The 16,890-nt window shown below is 40.2% G+C and overlaps 2 protein-coding genes across 2 annotated transcripts; one reads left to right on the top strand and one right to left on the bottom strand.

The window, feature by feature from the left end:
* The first annotated feature begins 616 nt into the window (after positions 1–616).
* epyc (epiphycan) lies at positions 617–13,216 on the top strand. Its single transcript, XM_063460592.1, has 10 exons — positions 617–652; positions 3,396–3,573; positions 9,029–9,191; positions 9,528–10,076; positions 10,352–10,546; positions 11,110–11,250; positions 11,454–11,612; positions 11,752–11,954; positions 12,302–12,397; positions 12,931–13,216. The coding sequence occupies exons 2-10, from the start codon at positions 3,403–3,405 to the stop codon at positions 13,099–13,101; spliced, it is 1,848 nt and encodes a 615-aa protein (XP_063316662.1). The 5' UTR covers positions 617–652; positions 3,396–3,402; the 3' UTR covers positions 13,102–13,216.
* Positions 13,217–13,470: 254 nt separating this feature from the next.
* Positions 13,471–16,714, bottom strand: si:dkeyp-38g8.5 (uncharacterized protein LOC568385 homolog). Its single transcript, XM_063501320.1, has 4 exons — positions 16,546–16,714; positions 15,335–15,428; positions 15,050–15,137; positions 13,471–14,966 (listed from the first exon to the last, which is right to left on the bottom strand). The coding sequence occupies exons 1-4, from the start codon at positions 16,616–16,618 to the stop codon at positions 14,241–14,243; spliced, it is 981 nt and encodes a 326-aa protein (XP_063357390.1). The 5' UTR covers positions 16,619–16,714; the 3' UTR covers positions 13,471–14,240.
* Positions 16,715–16,890: the final 176 nt, after the last annotated feature.

Here is a 16,890-nt window from a genome sequence, read left to right on the forward strand (position 1 = left end):
TGCTTTAACCCAAAAGGAGGACAGAGGCCTTCCTTAAATCAGGGACTTCCTCTCAGCACTATGCTAACAGGGGCTTCTTACAGAGGTCCCATTGTGTATAAGGTCCCCGTGGATCCCCCTCATACATGAAAGCAACACATGCCAGAGTTTCACCTGAGGAAAACACAGGGAAATATTTCAATCTGACTGAGCCAACTTCTTAGAAAAATAATGCATATTCTTAAAAGGGATGACCGGATATTTTGCCAGTGGTAGGCCTTTACTCTCTGTTTCTTTGTGTCTGATGTGTGCGTGTGTGTGCATGTGTGTGTATAGTGTGTGTAATGTTTGAGAGGGTTGTGCATGTGGTTGTACAGTGTGGGGTGGGTGCACTCTGAGTGACCAAAAGCAATCTGCTCTGGTCCAATCAGTCTCAGTGCCTACCTTCACACATAAGCGGCAGGGCACTCAGGTCTGCCAGAGCGCACAGACCTATACATACACACACGTCTACACACTTGTCAAATTCACACACACACACCTTTCACACACTTCACACACGCACCCTCCCTCTTCAAGGCACCCTGTGCGACCTCTCACCATTGCCAAGTCCCGGAGCCCTCAGCATCTCCATCACGGCTGACGGGACCATTCGGGAAAGCAGGAGACGAAGGTAAGAGTTTTGGGTGCTATCTTCATCTTGCTGGTTGAATAGCTCTTTGGTGCAGAGGATTAGGCAGGAAGAGTTGCTCAGCTAAGCCTTCCAAAAACACTCCTATTCAGGGTTTTTAAAAGGAGCTACAACACAAATAAGATGGTGTGGCAGGGGCTTTAATTTCTCTCCTGGGTTTACTTTTGAAGATATGCAGGTGCCATACTTATACTTTGCCTTTCTAAGTGATTTTTGGGGGTCCGTAATGTTTTACATGTTTTTCAGTTGTGTTAGACAGGTGTTTCACAGTATCAAACTTAAGGCTTTTGATTTTTCGTTGTTTCTTCAAATGTTGTTACGTATTCCTGTAGTGTATGTATTTGTGAAAAATGACCTTAGTCTGTGAAATAACAGCAGGTGTTCATGAAAAAGTGTATAAATAGTACCTTTTCATAACATCTTTTACTCAACAAACATCTTCCACTTTGCGGAGAATCTTAAATAATTGAAAACTTTCTGCAAATATTCTCCCTCAAAGTATAAGTACATACAAGTGCATACCATACTTTTCTCACTGCCTAGTCACCTGCTTTGATAGAGGATTTTTTCAATGCAAATTAAACCTTCTTGCAGTCCCAATAACCCAGATTGTTTTGCACCAACAGCCAAGTGGGCATCACTTATTTGCTTGTGGGTTTTGAGGGGAAAAGGCAGAATCACTGAATATCAGGAATGCCCAATGCAAAGCCAAGAATAACAGAGAAGTAGTCTGGAGGCTCCAGTCTTACATACATACAGTTTCCACACACTGTACACTGTGATGGCCTGAGTAAAAGCACACCTCTGTCTTTAGTATAGTTCGTTCAGTCTAACTGTGCTGGATTGCGTAGCTCCATGACGGGCGGTCTGTTTAAATAGCAATGATAACCAGTCAGATCAAGTTATCTCAGCAGAGTGCACTAAGTTGATGTTGGAGGGACAACGAAGAGACTGATTTGCATATTAACTCTGTCCCTCTCATACTGACAAGGTTAGATTCATGACTTAAATAACCTAGGAAGCTGTTTTTTTGGTTTTATATCTGTCCTCATCCCAAAATAGTAGCAGCAGAGGTTTCTCAGTTTTCTCTCACTGAAAGATAGGTGTGTTAAAACAGAGTATGCATCTGTGAGAGGATTGCGTCTTTCCAAGTGTGTGCATGAACGTGAATCTCTGTGTGTATGTGTGTGTGTGTGTGTTTGAGTGCCGTTGCTGCTGAATGAAGCTTTTCCTTGCAGCTGTAACTCGCTGCCATCCTGTCCACAAACCTCGGTGGAATTTGGAGTTTGAGTGCTGAGACAGGCAGCGACCGGCCCTCATAAAGGCCCTCTGTGAAGGGTGAGGGGTCGAGTCAACTAAGAAACCTGTCTCTCTCTCTTTCTCTCTCTCTCTCTCACTCTTGTTGCTCTCTTGCTGCTCTCTTCTACTCAGTCCTTTCCTCGCTCTCTCCATCTAACCCTGAGGGCCAACATCTTGTCTACTCTCTTCGTCAAACTCTTCTTCTCTTCCCTTGCGCTCCTTTTCTCTGTGCTGGCCAACAGGACTCTCTTTAACCCTCTCAGGCTCAAATTAAGTTTTTTGTTGCTAATGCACAACCAAGTCCTGCAGTGGTACTTCTGAGTAAAAAAAACTCATAAAATATGTATGTGGGGTAATCAGGTTGTTAGTGTTTAACTGTTGCAAATCTGCAACGCCTGCCCTGAGAGGGTTAATCTGTAAAAAGATATCAGTTCCAGTGTGACTACACCTGCTATTAGTGTGTTTCGAACATTGACACACTAGCATACTGACAAACGATTAAAGTCGTAAGCCCACTGTCTGTGGTGCCAGCTAATTAAGCACCAATTAACATATGTTAATCTTATTAGTGCTTCCCACTTTAGAATAATACTTAAGAGCTGACCAACCTTGGTGAACTAAGTAGACCTGTGCAGAAGATTATGAACAGCAGCTATCGTATCTAGGCCAGGGCTAATGATAAAAATTACACATACTAATTTTGATTTTCCACTTATAGAGTATCCCATTATATGATCAAATATCCCCAAAATCTTTACTTCAACCATAAATACCACAGGCTGAAAGTGAATTTCTAAAATTCTTTAGCCTTAATGAGACTAAACAAAATCCTCTCCTGGTTCATTATCAGATCAACTCTGACTTTTGACCTTTGACCTGTTCAGACGAGTACTGATTTAAGCCAAGATGGTTGCTCCATGGAAAAGAAAGCCTCTGGCTAAAGCAAAGCAGGAGGCCCTCATATTTTGATCCCCTGAGCTGTCTGCACCATGATAATGAATTCATTGACCTTACAGATGGCACCCAAAGTCAAGCTTTGGTGTGCAGCACTGTAGACTGGCTATCCTTCCAGTATCTCAAACTGGTTATGGAGTCAGGTTCAAAGGCATGCTCTGCTGTGCACCGACAGCATATGGAACTATATTTTACTACATACCATGTCCACATTACTCACAACAGATGTCTTTGTACTGTAAAAATGAACCAGTTTAAAAGGGTTTTATTTAAGGAAACCTCTTAAAATTTGCTGTACACGTCTTTTTTCGTGTCATTTTTTACATTTTGCAAGTGACAATAAACTACTAAGTAAAATAAGTCACCTTGTGAATGTGTAATTTCCCTGTAATGTGCTATATGTCACATACGTCTGTAAAATCTTTTAATCACACATTTCCCGCTGACTTTACGACTCTCTGCTCTCGTCAAGGTGGACTATGAGGATGCTTGTGTGGCTTCTGTTCGGACTCTTCGTCCTCAAAGCGGCGGTGGCCAGCCCCAGATTTTCCCGGCAAGCGCACTTAGACACATACAGTAGCACTAACTATGAAGACAATTTCAATTTGGAGAGCGACTATGAGGCTGTCCTGACGATTGGTGAGCCTCAGGTAAGAAACACAATTTCTTTTTTGAGTTTATGCAAGAGAAAATGTATGTTTCGGGCTTTTAAACTCCTTCCAGACTCTTTTGCCTTTAATCATAAAAATAAATAGGTCACCTTAAACACTCTAGAGCAACCGCTATAACTATTTTAACTAAAGGCATTTTCACAGACATAGAATTTATTTCATTTAGCAGCATGTGGTCTGTTGAATTTATGGCCGATACGCAAAAACACTTAGAAGACACATGTCCTCTAGTCTGTGTGTAAAGATTGTGCAACAAATTTTATGCTGATTGATTACTGAAAAAACTTGAGAAGACAGACAGAAAATATGAATCATATTTTATCACGTCAACATGACAGACAGCTGATGTTCTAAAATATAAAGGCTGCTGGGACAATTTGATTTGAGGTCACCAGGTTCACTGAGCACAGAGGGAACCGGCTGCTGCCCAGGAGCCACTGGGAAGCTAAATGTTTTCCAAAATAATTTTAGACATCAGTTTTACTTACATATTACTGATGTCCAACTGCAGCTGATGCACTTTGAACTGTTGACTGTTTTGCTTATTGTGTATAAGCTGATTTCAACCTTATTTTATGTTTGCCTTTTCAAGCAGATACATGTAAGTAACAGGTAGAGGGAAAGGGCAAACACAGCTGAAGCTTTATCTGCTTCCAACAGATCTTCATACAGATTCCGCAGGTGCATGTCAGTCCTCTGGAGGCTAGACAGCTGGAATCTTTACTAAAAGCAGTGACTAGATGACCTTCAGTAACGAGAAAACCCCTAGGTGTTTTCTCGTTACTGGAAGTTTCTATGCGGGAGAGCAGCTTTTAAAGATGAATGGAGATTGGTAAAGGCTACAAAGGAAAGAAGTGAATTCAAGAAGTGCCCTTCAAATCTCACATCACAGCTCAAGCTGAGAGTGATGTGGCAAGCCTTGCAGACACAGTGGGATTGAAAGCTATAGCCAGAATTCATGTCAATTTATTGTTCTTTGTGACAAGGAAATTAGTCCAAGGCAGTGTCAAAATGACATCAGATTTTCAGCTGGTTCCCTCTGAGCCAGCGACTTAAGTCAAACCTGATGTGAACTGCACTTACAAAACTGCTCTTATCTAAGGTCTGCTCCACAATCCAGCTTATGAAAAGTTGTTTTTTGTCATCCACCTCCACAGAAACTAGTGCCACCCAAGCTTTTTAGCCTTAATCAACTTCACTGGAGTATTTTATGTGTAGTTTTACAGCTGAGAGTTACATATGGAGCTGCTGGGTGTGAGAATGTTTTCATGTGTTGTAAGAGAATGGCTTTGATAATGTCTGCGTTTAATAAAATCGGAAATTACACAGCAAGTTTCAAGAGGTTTTGTGGAAGTCTGCACGGGTAGGAAGAGGAGAAGCAGTACAAAGTGCATTTAGAGTAACTAGAATCTTTTTTCATCCTGTCCACGCTGAATAAACATAACGCTTTGACTCATAATTGCAGTTTTTAAGGGTCTCTCATTTAGTTTTGTTGAGAGGGCAGATCATCTGAGAGAGCGCTCTTCTAAGAAGAGTGAAGATTTAGGAGAGGTTTTTGTATTTTTCACACAAACATCAGCTCTCATGGGAGAAATGGAGCGATGATGAGCTCCATGCCTCTGGAATGCTGAGTCTTAACTTTCCACGGCCAGCTCTCGTTTGGTATTTCTCTCCTTTCTCCTCGGGGCTTGTTTCTTTTGAGAGAAGTAAAGTCTCATCTACTTTGTTATCCAAGCCAATCTTGTTCAGTCTGCTGCATTCAAATACTCTGGACATGCTTTAATCACCAACTTTGGATTCATGCAGGCACATTAGTTTCATCATGATCTTCAGTCTGCCTCTTATCTATTTTCTCTTGAGTTTTATAACATCTTAGGAGCCGGATGGTTCACTTAATTAAAGCTTCTATTTATTTGTTTTGTTTTGTTTTTTGTTACCATCCAGAGGTTGGATGTAAGTTTTTAACAATGGTAAATGACACATAATTGTTCAGACTGTAGAGAAAATATGACTTATTGCTTTCATGTAGGAGGTAAGATAAGAAGACCAATGCCAGGCTAATGTATGTGAAGGTGTATGTAAGTGAAGCTTAACCGATTTAAGCTTTTTTGGCTATTGTCATATATTTTTTTAAAACCATGGAACATCCTGGAATATGGAAACAACACTGACACTATAGTGAGCAACATTTTCTCATTGACGTCTAAACAATCAGACCTCTTTTGGCAGCCAGAGGTTTGACCCCTGCTGGCCATTAGAAACAAAGCAGGTTTAATTGAATTTTTGAATGCACTACCCTGCACAACCTGTGTTCTCTCCACGTTTCAGACCCCATGTCCATCTTTAATATACAGTCTATGTGGTGCTCCCAGCAGCTTGTCAGGGCAAAGGCGACAATCGGAGGAGTGATAGATAGCTTAGCTCTGTCCAAAAGTAGCACAGTTTTACCAACCTGCACTCTAGAAGCAACTATATGAAATATTATTGATTCAAAAAGTGTAACTAAGATGGAGTATTATCTAAGCTCTAACTTGGAGAATAATCCAATTTCCCAGAATGTGACTGCTCCTTTAATAGAAATACTGCATGTAGACGGTGTGCTATCTTTTTCACTCAGCAAGAGTTTAAGTGAGTTTAAATCATGTGGCTTTTCGAAGGACTAAATATTTAAGATGATACATGCTGCACCCCATATGACGAAGAACCTATGGCTGGTGTTTATGGAGTTTTTAATACTTTTCCAAAGTGCTCACTTGTTTTGTGTCGATAAGCTGGAGGACATTGGTGAAATTTGTTTGGAAAGATTTCATCTGACTCTTAAACATCTTTTACTTATATAACAGTAATACCCTTAATTTTGGCTTGGTCAGGAATTTTATACATTTTGGTTTTGGCTTAACGCTCCACATTTCTCCTTTCACATCCCGTATTCCCCAAAATCCAGGACTTCAGAAACTTTTTTTCAGTGTTTTTTGTTGCCCCCTCTTTCCCCTCGGGTGTATATGTTTGGGGAAAAGGGGGGGGGGGGGGGGGGGGGGGGGTGCAGTTACATTTTTCAGTGCAAGACGTTTTAAAGGCCTACCTCAATGTTGTATCCTCATCTTTTTCTCAGGCAAGCTTTAAAATGCAAAATATATGAATGAATAGCTTTTCATTGGTACAAGCCTTTTTTCCTCAGTTACATTTCAGGTAGTTAATTGTTCTCATTAATTTGACTGCATTCACTTGACATACATTTCCTTTGATGCCTCTTAGCTTACAGATATCTGATTACTCTGGTTAAAACTAGATAAAAAGGCTGAGAAATGGATCTGTGCAGCTACCATGTGAGTCTTGGTTCCACAAGGACCATTCCCTTTTTGGAGGATTGACTCAGCCTTGAGGGGCGTTATACAGTGTCAGGTACTACCTGTGTGAAGTGTGTGGGAGTTCACTGCCCTCATCTGGAGAAGGATAGAACTGCAGGTTTCTTGAGCTGTCAGAAGAGCAACTGCAAAGACTGTAAATATAATTAAAATAGCAAATGGATATACCCGAAGCCTTTAATGAAGGAACCAAAAAGCACAGCTGTGTATAAAGCTTTCTTGGTTTGGCAGAGCTGTCTCATTTTTATAATTTCCCCAATTAAAATTGCTGTTTGATCATTGTTTGTTCAACAAAGGTGCTAAGTCTTGGTTTACAAAGTAATTTGGTATTGTGAAACTTGTGACATTTTCAGAGTTGTCACTGCATGTTCCTGTTACAGTCTTTAAGCTGCCCAGTGTGTTGGATTATGTAAAATATGCAGTGCCTTTTTACTATAGAAAAGAATTACTGTAATATTTACTGTGATGTAGTATCGCTGCTTTACTGGTCACTTACTAGCAGATATAAAACAGAGTTCTTGGCTGAATCTCTATAAAGTCTGAGGAAAAGTTATTTTGCATTTTACACACTGGACAGCACTGGATGTTTTTTAGGGGTTTTTATGAATCTGAGCTCGACATATAGTGCACTCTCTGCAGTGGATAGTTTCTTCAGCACAATTTGCTGCCATCTAGTGGTTAAAATTTAAGGTTATAAATCAAAAAATACTTTCCTGTTTATGGAGATCTTTGTTGGTGTCTTTTCTTAAATCTTTGGATCATTTTTTTGTCTGCTCAACATCTCCTCTAAGTTTCACAGAATTCGGCTCTGCTGTCTTTACGCAGTCTTGTTAACAAACAGGCAAACAAACAGCAATTATCATGTGCCTGTGCACTGACTCTGAGCTTAGCACAGGAGTACTAAATGTGAAAGTAACTGGGAAAAATATGAGTGCTGAGATAGTAAACAGAGCAGGGTTTGCGCATCGCCAGTGCTGAGGCATATTTTGTATGCTAAAACGCCAAGTACAGTTAGGTCCTTGATTTGTCCACAACAGTTGTAGTTTTGCCTCTTTACACGGCCACAGTGGAATTTAAAACAAACAGTCAATATGTGATGGCAGTCCAGACTTTCAGCTTCATTTCAGTAGGTTTTAGGAAACATTGTCATTTAAATTTTATGAATTACAGCTGTTGTTATGCATAGTTTTCATAGATAGGCTCAGACATAATTAGAAAATTAACTGATATGTGACAAATGAAGAAGAAAAATAAACATTATCAAGAAAGAGAGAAACAGCTCGTGATCCAAATATTACCACATTATGTTTAAAACATGGCAGAGGCAATCTTATGCCATGGGCCACTAGTTTGTATTGATGATGTGGCTGCTAATAGAAGTAGCAGGATGAATTATGAGATGTAAAGGACCATACTCATTGCTCATATTCAGACAAATCCCTCAAAACTGGTTAGACAATGCTTCAAAATAGACGAAGCCTCAAAGCATAATTCAAACCAAGAGTTTCCCGAGGCAAAGAAATGGGATATTTTTCAATTTTTCAGTCAGTCATCTTATTTCAAACAAACACTGTATGCATTTCAGTTATTAAATACAAAACTGAGTGTAGAAAACCCCACAAACAAGCAGCAACTAAAAGTGGATGAAAAGGGGCCTGTAGAGAATCTCATGGGAGGAAACTGCAAATGATTTTCATCCAAGCATTCAAAACTATTTTTAAATTTAAAATGATGTATATTCTGTCAATTATATAACTATGCATAAGGTGACTGTAAAATTCCTGCACAGTTAATATAAACTTTCTGTTAAACCCCCTGAATTAAAGTTGTCACATATTGATTGTTTGATTTAAACTCCAACAGCTGATGTAAAGAGGCAAAACCTGAAAAAATTTGTCCAACAGCACTGTACAGTTTTGTCCCCATGCAAGTTTTTGTTAACATTAAAGTCTGTCACATAGAGCCATAAAAAAGTAACTTTTCTAATGCTTTATTTCATCTTTTATCATGTTTATTTTAAAATGCAGTTCTCATATATTTTTAACTCACTGCTGTTGTCTTTCCCTCAGATAGAGATTGGAACACTGCCCCCACCTGAATATGAGGGCTCACTGGAAACACAGAACGAAGTGGAGCAGCCGAAGGAAGAAGAAGAGTTGCCTCTAAAACCCCAGCTAGTCCCTCAGGGTTCGGGAGGATCTGGGGTTCTCATGGGCCCAGACACACAAAAAGGTCTGAAAAAAGGAGAAAAAAGTCTTTATCATATAACTACTTCATGAGTAAGTTCAGTAAATATGAAAGAGAAAGGGCCTTGTCCAGCATTGGGCCGTTGGATGTGTGAAAGCAGCATTACTTAACTTAGAAAGAAGGCACTAATCTTTCCTCGAAACACATCATCTTCATCGTCTACCTGTGATAATCAGTTCCATGTGCATGTCATCCATTTAACTTGCAGTCAGTGGTTAAATGTGCCCATTTGTCATCTACTGTTGCATCTAATCATCATCTTTGTGAACTGTGTTAATCTCATCTGTCTGTTCATTAATACCTAATCTTGTCTCTAACAAGAGGTGGAGCTTCGTCTGACACCCACTGATAGACCTCGTATCATTCAGGATTTCTGGATCTCTGTAGAGTCTGGGGCCTCTGGGGCCTCTGGGGCCTTTGGAGCTTCTGGAACTTCTGGGGCCTCTGGGGCTTCTGGGGCTTCTGGAGCTTCAGGGTCTGGAGGCTCAGGAGAGATTCTGGTCTCTAGCGCCTCTGGAGGCTCTGGAGGCTCTGGAGGCTCTGGAGACATTGTGCTGATCTCCGGAACCTCAAAGGAGCTCCACATCTCAGGAGAATCCAGCCAGTCATTGATATCTGACAGTCTCTTGATATCTGGGGATCTCTTGGGATCCGGAGATTTCATGGGATCTGCTATTTCTGGAACCTCGGCCGATTTTGCCTCTGGAGGTTCTGGGATTTCCACTGAACTCCATTTGGGTTCTGGAGGGTCAGGAGACCAGTCTGGCTTTGAGGTATCCGGAGATCTTTTGAGCTCAGGGGCTTCTGGAATATCTGGGGTTTCTGGGGACTTTGAATCCGGGGACCAAAGGATAACATTTATATCTGGAGGTTAGTATCGTTGCACCATATTAGTACCTAACCTGTCATTCTTTGTGGGATTTATGTTGATTGTCCTAAATTTCATTTAACTGCTTTGCTTTTTAATGTAGTTAAATGTTGTTCTTAATTATTTGTGCTACTGGACTTTTTTACTCATAATCACTTTCTTTCTAACATTTTATCTCTCAAGAGTGATTGCTTGGTTAATGGGTTGATTCATTGTCCATCTTACCTTTCACCTCCCAACATTACCACTCCTAACACCAAACATTGGCTCTAACAAGAGGAGGAGCTGCCAATCACTCCAGACATTATCGCCCAGGAGACACTAGGTACTTCTAGGGGGTTCTCAGGAATCCCAGAGGTTTCGGGAGATGATGGAGTCTCTGGAGAAGTATCCGGAATCTCTGGGATTTCTAGTGTCTCTGCATCTGGAGAAACTGAGGTCCCTGTAACTCTGCTCCCCACCACTTTTGAAGGTCAGTACCAAATCTAGACTTGGGAAAGACAGGCAGTGTAGGTACTAAAGGCTATGTCTCACATTATCAACAATGTTTTTAGGAAAGGGATCATTATCAGGGCTCATAACCCCAAAGCAGAACAGAAACAAGAAGGATATAAAAGTTTACTTTAATAAAAGATGTTCAAGTTTCCCATAAACTATGCAAGGTTAAAGCAGGCAATCTTGCAAAAAATGGGCACAGTTGTGCAGAACGGGAAAATCGATTATAGAAATACTTCCTGTGGCTTTCCCTGAACGTTCTTTCCTTCATAGCTTAGTATCCCACCATGGAAGCCATCTGAACTTGTTTCTGTCGGTTTGTTCTTTACTAACACCCACACTGTTTGCGACCACTCTGCAAGTCATATTTCATGTTATTAACATCAGAGTCTTATTTTCATTTGTCATTTAAATGTCATAAACTCTTGCTTAACACTGCTAAAACACTGCGGCAAACCATGGGCTACTGTTTGCCAGATGTCTTGTCCTATGTCTATGATCTAACCTTTATTTTTAACACCTAATCTTGTCTCTAACAAGAGGAGAGGCTGCTTCCACCTACAACACAAAGCCCTCAAGAGGGTGCTGGCACTGTAGAAGGGTCAGTGAGCTCTGAGCTGCCAGAGCCCAGTGAGCCTGATGAGCCAGACAAGCCTGAAGAGCCTGTGGTTGACAGACGAGGTCAGTATAGAACAGATTGGAATGTGATATAAAACCTATATCCCCTTTGGACTTGGAAGGTTCTGGTGTGCTTGGCCCTGATTTTTATTAACTTTGACCTGTGGATTACAACGGTTGTCTCTGGAGGATTCGGGAATTTTTAACAAGCTACTATGGCATGTCTTTCTTTTTCTGTTTTCCTTCTTCTTGTCCATGTATTCCAGGTATGCCCATTTGCTTGCTGTGCACGTGCCTTGGTGGTTCAGTCTACTGCGATGACTTGAATCTGGATAGTGTGCCCCCTCTCCCCAAAGACACCACTCACTTCTATGCTCGCTACAACAGAATCAAAAAGATCAACAAGTCTGACTTTGCCTCCATGAGTATGTTTCCAATTTCAATAAAAACACATCAGTATAAGAGTACAGAACCAAATGCAAACTTAAATGCAAGCTTAATTTTGATGTTGGAGTGACAATGAAACAAGAGTTTCTTCTGATGTGTTTTCCCACCTTCCTTCAGACAAACTGAAGAGGATTGACCTGACCCACAACGAGATAACATCCATTGAGGACAGAGCTTTTATGGGTCTGCCTGAACTGGAGGAGGTGGTGATTCGAGAAAATCGCATCTCCCAGCTGCCATCTTTCCCAGAGACTATGACCCTGATTGATGCCAGCCACAATAACATTGGCTCAAAGGGTATTCATAGAGAGGCATTCAAAGTACGTACACCTCTTTTACTTACAGTTGGACTCGCACATATCAAGTAAAACTGTGTGTATTTGCTGACGACAAGAAATGAAAATAACATTTTCTTAGTCATTTTGAAGGAGCAATAGTTTGTCAGCCACACATGTATTATCTCAGCTGAATGCAGGAAACTGTGTTTTTGGATGGAAACAGAATAAAAGGAAGGTAGCAGGATAAGAGTACAACTAAATTAGCAAAATTCTAATGTTAAGCCAGTGTTTGAAATCTAGTATTTTCATTAGTGCCTTAAAATGTCTTTCACAAAGGTAATACCTAAGGTTCTTTGCCATTAATGATTATCTTTCCTTACATTAAACAGGATATGACTGCCCTGCTGTACCTGTACCTAACAGACAACCACATTGATTATATCCCAGTGCCTCTACCAGACAGCCTGCGGTCTCTGCACCTACAGGTATATCTTCTGGCCAAACCAAAAAATCCATCCATCCATCCATCCTCTTCCTCTTATCTAATTTAGCAGTTTTAACACACTGCTTCTGCATTTTGACTTTGTTCATGCTCTTTTTGTTTATTTCAAGTAATATTTATCTAATTTTAGGACCTGATCCCATTTTTTTCTTATGTCCTGATATATATAAAACCAGAGAACTGACAGAGGGTGTGGTCTCTTTTATCATGTCTGTTATCTAGATTCTGTTGTTAGTATTAGAATTTAAATTTTTTATTATTGTTAGCAGCTATACAATAAAGCTTTTTAATCTGCATGACATTTTGGCACATTTTGGCAGTGTAGCTCAATGACAACAAATCACATCTTTAAAAAAGTTAACACTCATACTAAACTAGTACTTAAACCACCAAAATGTACTCTAAGATTATGCTGTTATTTCTATTTTTAGTTCTATTTCTATTATCTTTATTATAATTGTTAGCTTTAATATTCATAGAGATTTTATCTTAGTTATGTTCTTCCCTCTGTTTCAGCGTAACAATATTCAAATGATGCACGAGGACACGTTCTGCAACCTCCAAGATTTCAGCTACATCAGAAGAGCACTGGAGGACATCCGCCTGGACGGCAACCCCATCAACCTCAGCAGAACCCCACAGGCATACATCTGCCTGCCCCGTATACCCATCGGGGATCTCATTTAACCACACAAATACAACCACATGCACACATATTTGTACATATTAACAGCCCACATACGATTCATTCACTCGTCAATCCAAAATCTCATTTACAACAGTGCCTTACCAATAAACTGTCATACATGCTGCTGGATATAACACCATTTAGATTAATTATCGGCCTTAAAAAACAGAAATTAGCGAGTGTAATTCTGCTGACCAAGCACATATTCACTGCTCTACTCCATCTTCATCCCGTTGTTCGGATATTTATCCAGGGCACACAACAGCACGCATACACACCAAAAGATATGGATACTCATATCCATATCCACACACAGAGACATTCACACAAGAATGTTGTCAAAAGCCAAACTGTCCCACAACTTTATTAAAAGTGAACAACAGGCAGTATTTACAGAAAAACAAATCTGTTAAAAGCCCTCAAATGTCATGTATGTGTTTGTTTTCACAATTGGCAGAAAAATGACAGCATTCTTTAAATATATTTGTTTTGTAAAAAAATATAATGTTATTAATAATAATAAATCTAATAACTTTCGGCAATGTATACTTATAATATAGTTATCAAAGCTGGAGCTTGATAAAAAGTCAATTGAGTATCTAATGCAATAAAATGTGCATTTTAAACACACTCAGTGGTTGTAAAGTCTGTACTGTAATATAAAAAAATATATATTCTGATCATGAAAAAGGTGTTTTTTTTTTTAAGTGAACTGCAATTTTTCGGTATATTACACTACAAAAAAGTGATGTTTTAACCATACACAATAGCTGATACCAACAACTCTGATGTGTAGAGTCAGTCAACAAAACACTATTGTTTAATATGGGGACGGGAAGCTGTTGATTTTGATTGTGGATGGGGTAAAGAAAAATGCTAACAGGTTGCTATTGTGTGCTCTGTATGGAATAACCACAAGTGAATAAAGTCATTTTGAAGACCTCTCCAAACTAGGAGTGGCTCAATGTTTTTATTGATAACTAGTAGGTGAATTATTAATGTGGATCTTTAATTTAATGAGGGCAAATGAGAACTAGGAACCGCTCAGAAATGTGCCAACAACTAAAAAAACAACAAAAAAGGGGGAATTTTTGCAGATAAAGCCAGTGTATGCAAGGATTTTAGAGCTGAGATTTTCTCAAAAATTGTCAATAAGCTTCTCAAACAAATGAATTAGCCTCTGTTTCCTGTCCATATCATCTGACTCTTTCACATTGCTGCTGTTGCTGCTGCTTTCTTCTGTAACCTCTTCCTCAGACCCTTCTTTTTCTTCGGAAAGGCTCATCAGTCTAGCTTTCTCTCGCTCCAGAACCAGCCGGTCCCTGCGCAAGGCATCCCTGTCCCTCTCCACCATCGCCCTCTCCCTCTCCATTACTGCCTTTTCTCTGTCCAGCGCCGCCCTCTCTCTCTCCAGCACGGCTCGGTCTCGATCCAAAACTGCGATCTCCCTGTTCAGCACTGCTCTCTCCCTCTGCAGCACCAGACGCTCCCGTTCCATCACTTCTTTCTCTCTTTCTGCCACCTGTTGCTCACTGCACGTCGTCCTCCTCTCGTCCTCCACCTCTTGTAAGATGCAGTCTATATCCTGAGGTCCCTCCTGTGCCACCACCACCTCCTCATCCTCAATCCCATTAAGTGAAATTTCAATCTCAGTTGGAGCAGCCACAATAGAAGACTTCACCATTGCGGCTAACTTCTTCTTTTTGGGTTTGATCAAGAACTCCCCATTGTCTTTGTTGTGGGGGAAGGCCTTGAGAATGGGGGCGCTGCCCTCCAGCCGACCCGCCATTGCATCATCCATCAAGGAGAAATAAGGCCATACATCAGGAAACACTTCCACCCCTTCTGGGGGATGCTTTAGCTCCTGAGGAGACAGAAAGAGGGCAGGAAGTAAAGGGAAAACTTTGTCAAAAAGCATTATTTGTCCAAGTTAAAAGAAAAGTATACCTTGTATCTCTTCTTCAGGTTTTCCCATTTTTTAGATGCTTGATGATGGGTCATCTTACGGTGTAAGCCCATATGTTTCAAAATGGTCCTAAAAACATAATACACCAGGTCTTGTGATTAAAACAATTGTTAACAACATCAAAAGCAACAATGAACCATTATCACTGTTAGTAGTAGTAAGATGGGGCAAAGACAAAGGTAACAATTTTTTTTAAGTATTTCTGGTTCCGAAATCTATATAGTTGGCATTTTTCAGTGTCTGGGAACTTTAAATTATTGGCATACCTCCATGCCCACATAGAAGTATTTCTCTTTCCAGAGAAGAGGTAGGTATTTGAAACCCTCAGCTTTACAAAGTCTTCGATTTCTTTTTTGCTCACTGAAAACGACAGAGAGAAAAATTATACAAGTTACAAATGAATATATTACAGTGTGTGAAAATGTATAACACTATCGTGGTGATCGTGGCTCAAGAGTTGGGAGTTCGCCTTGTAATCGGAAGGTTGCCGGTTCGAGCCCCGGCTTGGACAGTCTCGGTCGTTGTGTCCTTGGGCAAGACACTTCACCTGTTGCCTACTGGTGGTGGTCAGAGGGCCCGGTGGCGCCAGTGTCCGGCAGCCTCGCCTCTGTCAGTGCGCCCCAGGGTGGCTGTGGCTACAATGTAGCTTGCCATCACCAGTGTGTGAATGTGTGCGTGAATGGGTGGATGACTGGATATGTAAAGCGCTTTGGGGTCCTTAGGGACTAGTAAAGCGCTATATAAATAGTCCCACACGTGGGAAATTTGTTTTGTCACAGCAGGAAGTGGACAGTGCAAAAGTTATGAAGGACAATTAGAATAAAATAAAATAAGAATAAATACAGTACACAACTGTACAGAATAGAATAAAAATAGAATACTATATACAGTAGAATAAAATAGAATAAAATATACAATAGGATAAAAATAGAATCTATACAGGCCATTTACCATTTACTATATCAGTATTTATTACTTAAATACACCTATTATTTAATAATATTATCAAACAGACTGGTTGAATTTTTTTTTTTTTTTTTACAAATGCTGCATTCATGGTACATCGGAAAAGGTAAGCCTTTACTTGGACTTACGTCATTTTAAACGTTCGCTGGAAAAAGAAAACATGGCTGCTTCCAGGATTGCGTTATTGTTTTTCTACAAACAAAACCTTGTCAACAGACATGTAATTCACTTAACAGAAAGAGGAAAAATAATCGAAAGGACGCAAAAATCAAATCAATAATATTTCAGCCTTCCGACTCAATGAATGAAGAGAAACAGAAATATAAAGTGCCGAAGTCGTATTTAAAGATCATCTTTACTCTGGTTCTTCTACTAGTCGGAGTTCTTGAATTCACACCCTTTTCAGTGTCCGATGAAGGCAGCATAACTTGTACTTCTCATTTCCTACGTGCGCAAGCTAGCTCCAAGCTATAGTTAGCTTATTTAATCACTTTCTGTCGTTTGTCCTTACTTTTATATGTGAAATCCACGGGCGTATGCATATCGCAAGTGCTGCTGGTGTACTCGTGGTCTGCGTACTCCATTTTTCCTATTTCTCGTACTTGGTGTCAGCCCGTTTATCGAGCGTTCTTTGTAGGAAAAGACCCCTTGCCCCCGTTGTTGGTTCCTTGCGAGGGACCCTACATTCTTCCTCTCGTGTTTCAAAAGAGCGTACTACCGCCACCTGTAGGCAGGGAGACTCCAGGGACAGAGTCATCTCACTCTATTTTATTTTATTTTGTTTTATTTTATTTTAGTATTAACAAAAAATATCTCATTGGAAAAAAATCTATGATGTTATGTTCCAGATTTTAAT

This window comes from Pelmatolapia mariae, linkage group LG17 (genome assembly GCF_036321145.2).
Source record: "Pelmatolapia mariae isolate MD_Pm_ZW linkage group LG17, Pm_UMD_F_2, whole genome shotgun sequence".
Lineage (NCBI taxonomy): Eukaryota > Metazoa > Chordata > Actinopteri > Cichliformes > Cichlidae > Pelmatolapia > Pelmatolapia mariae.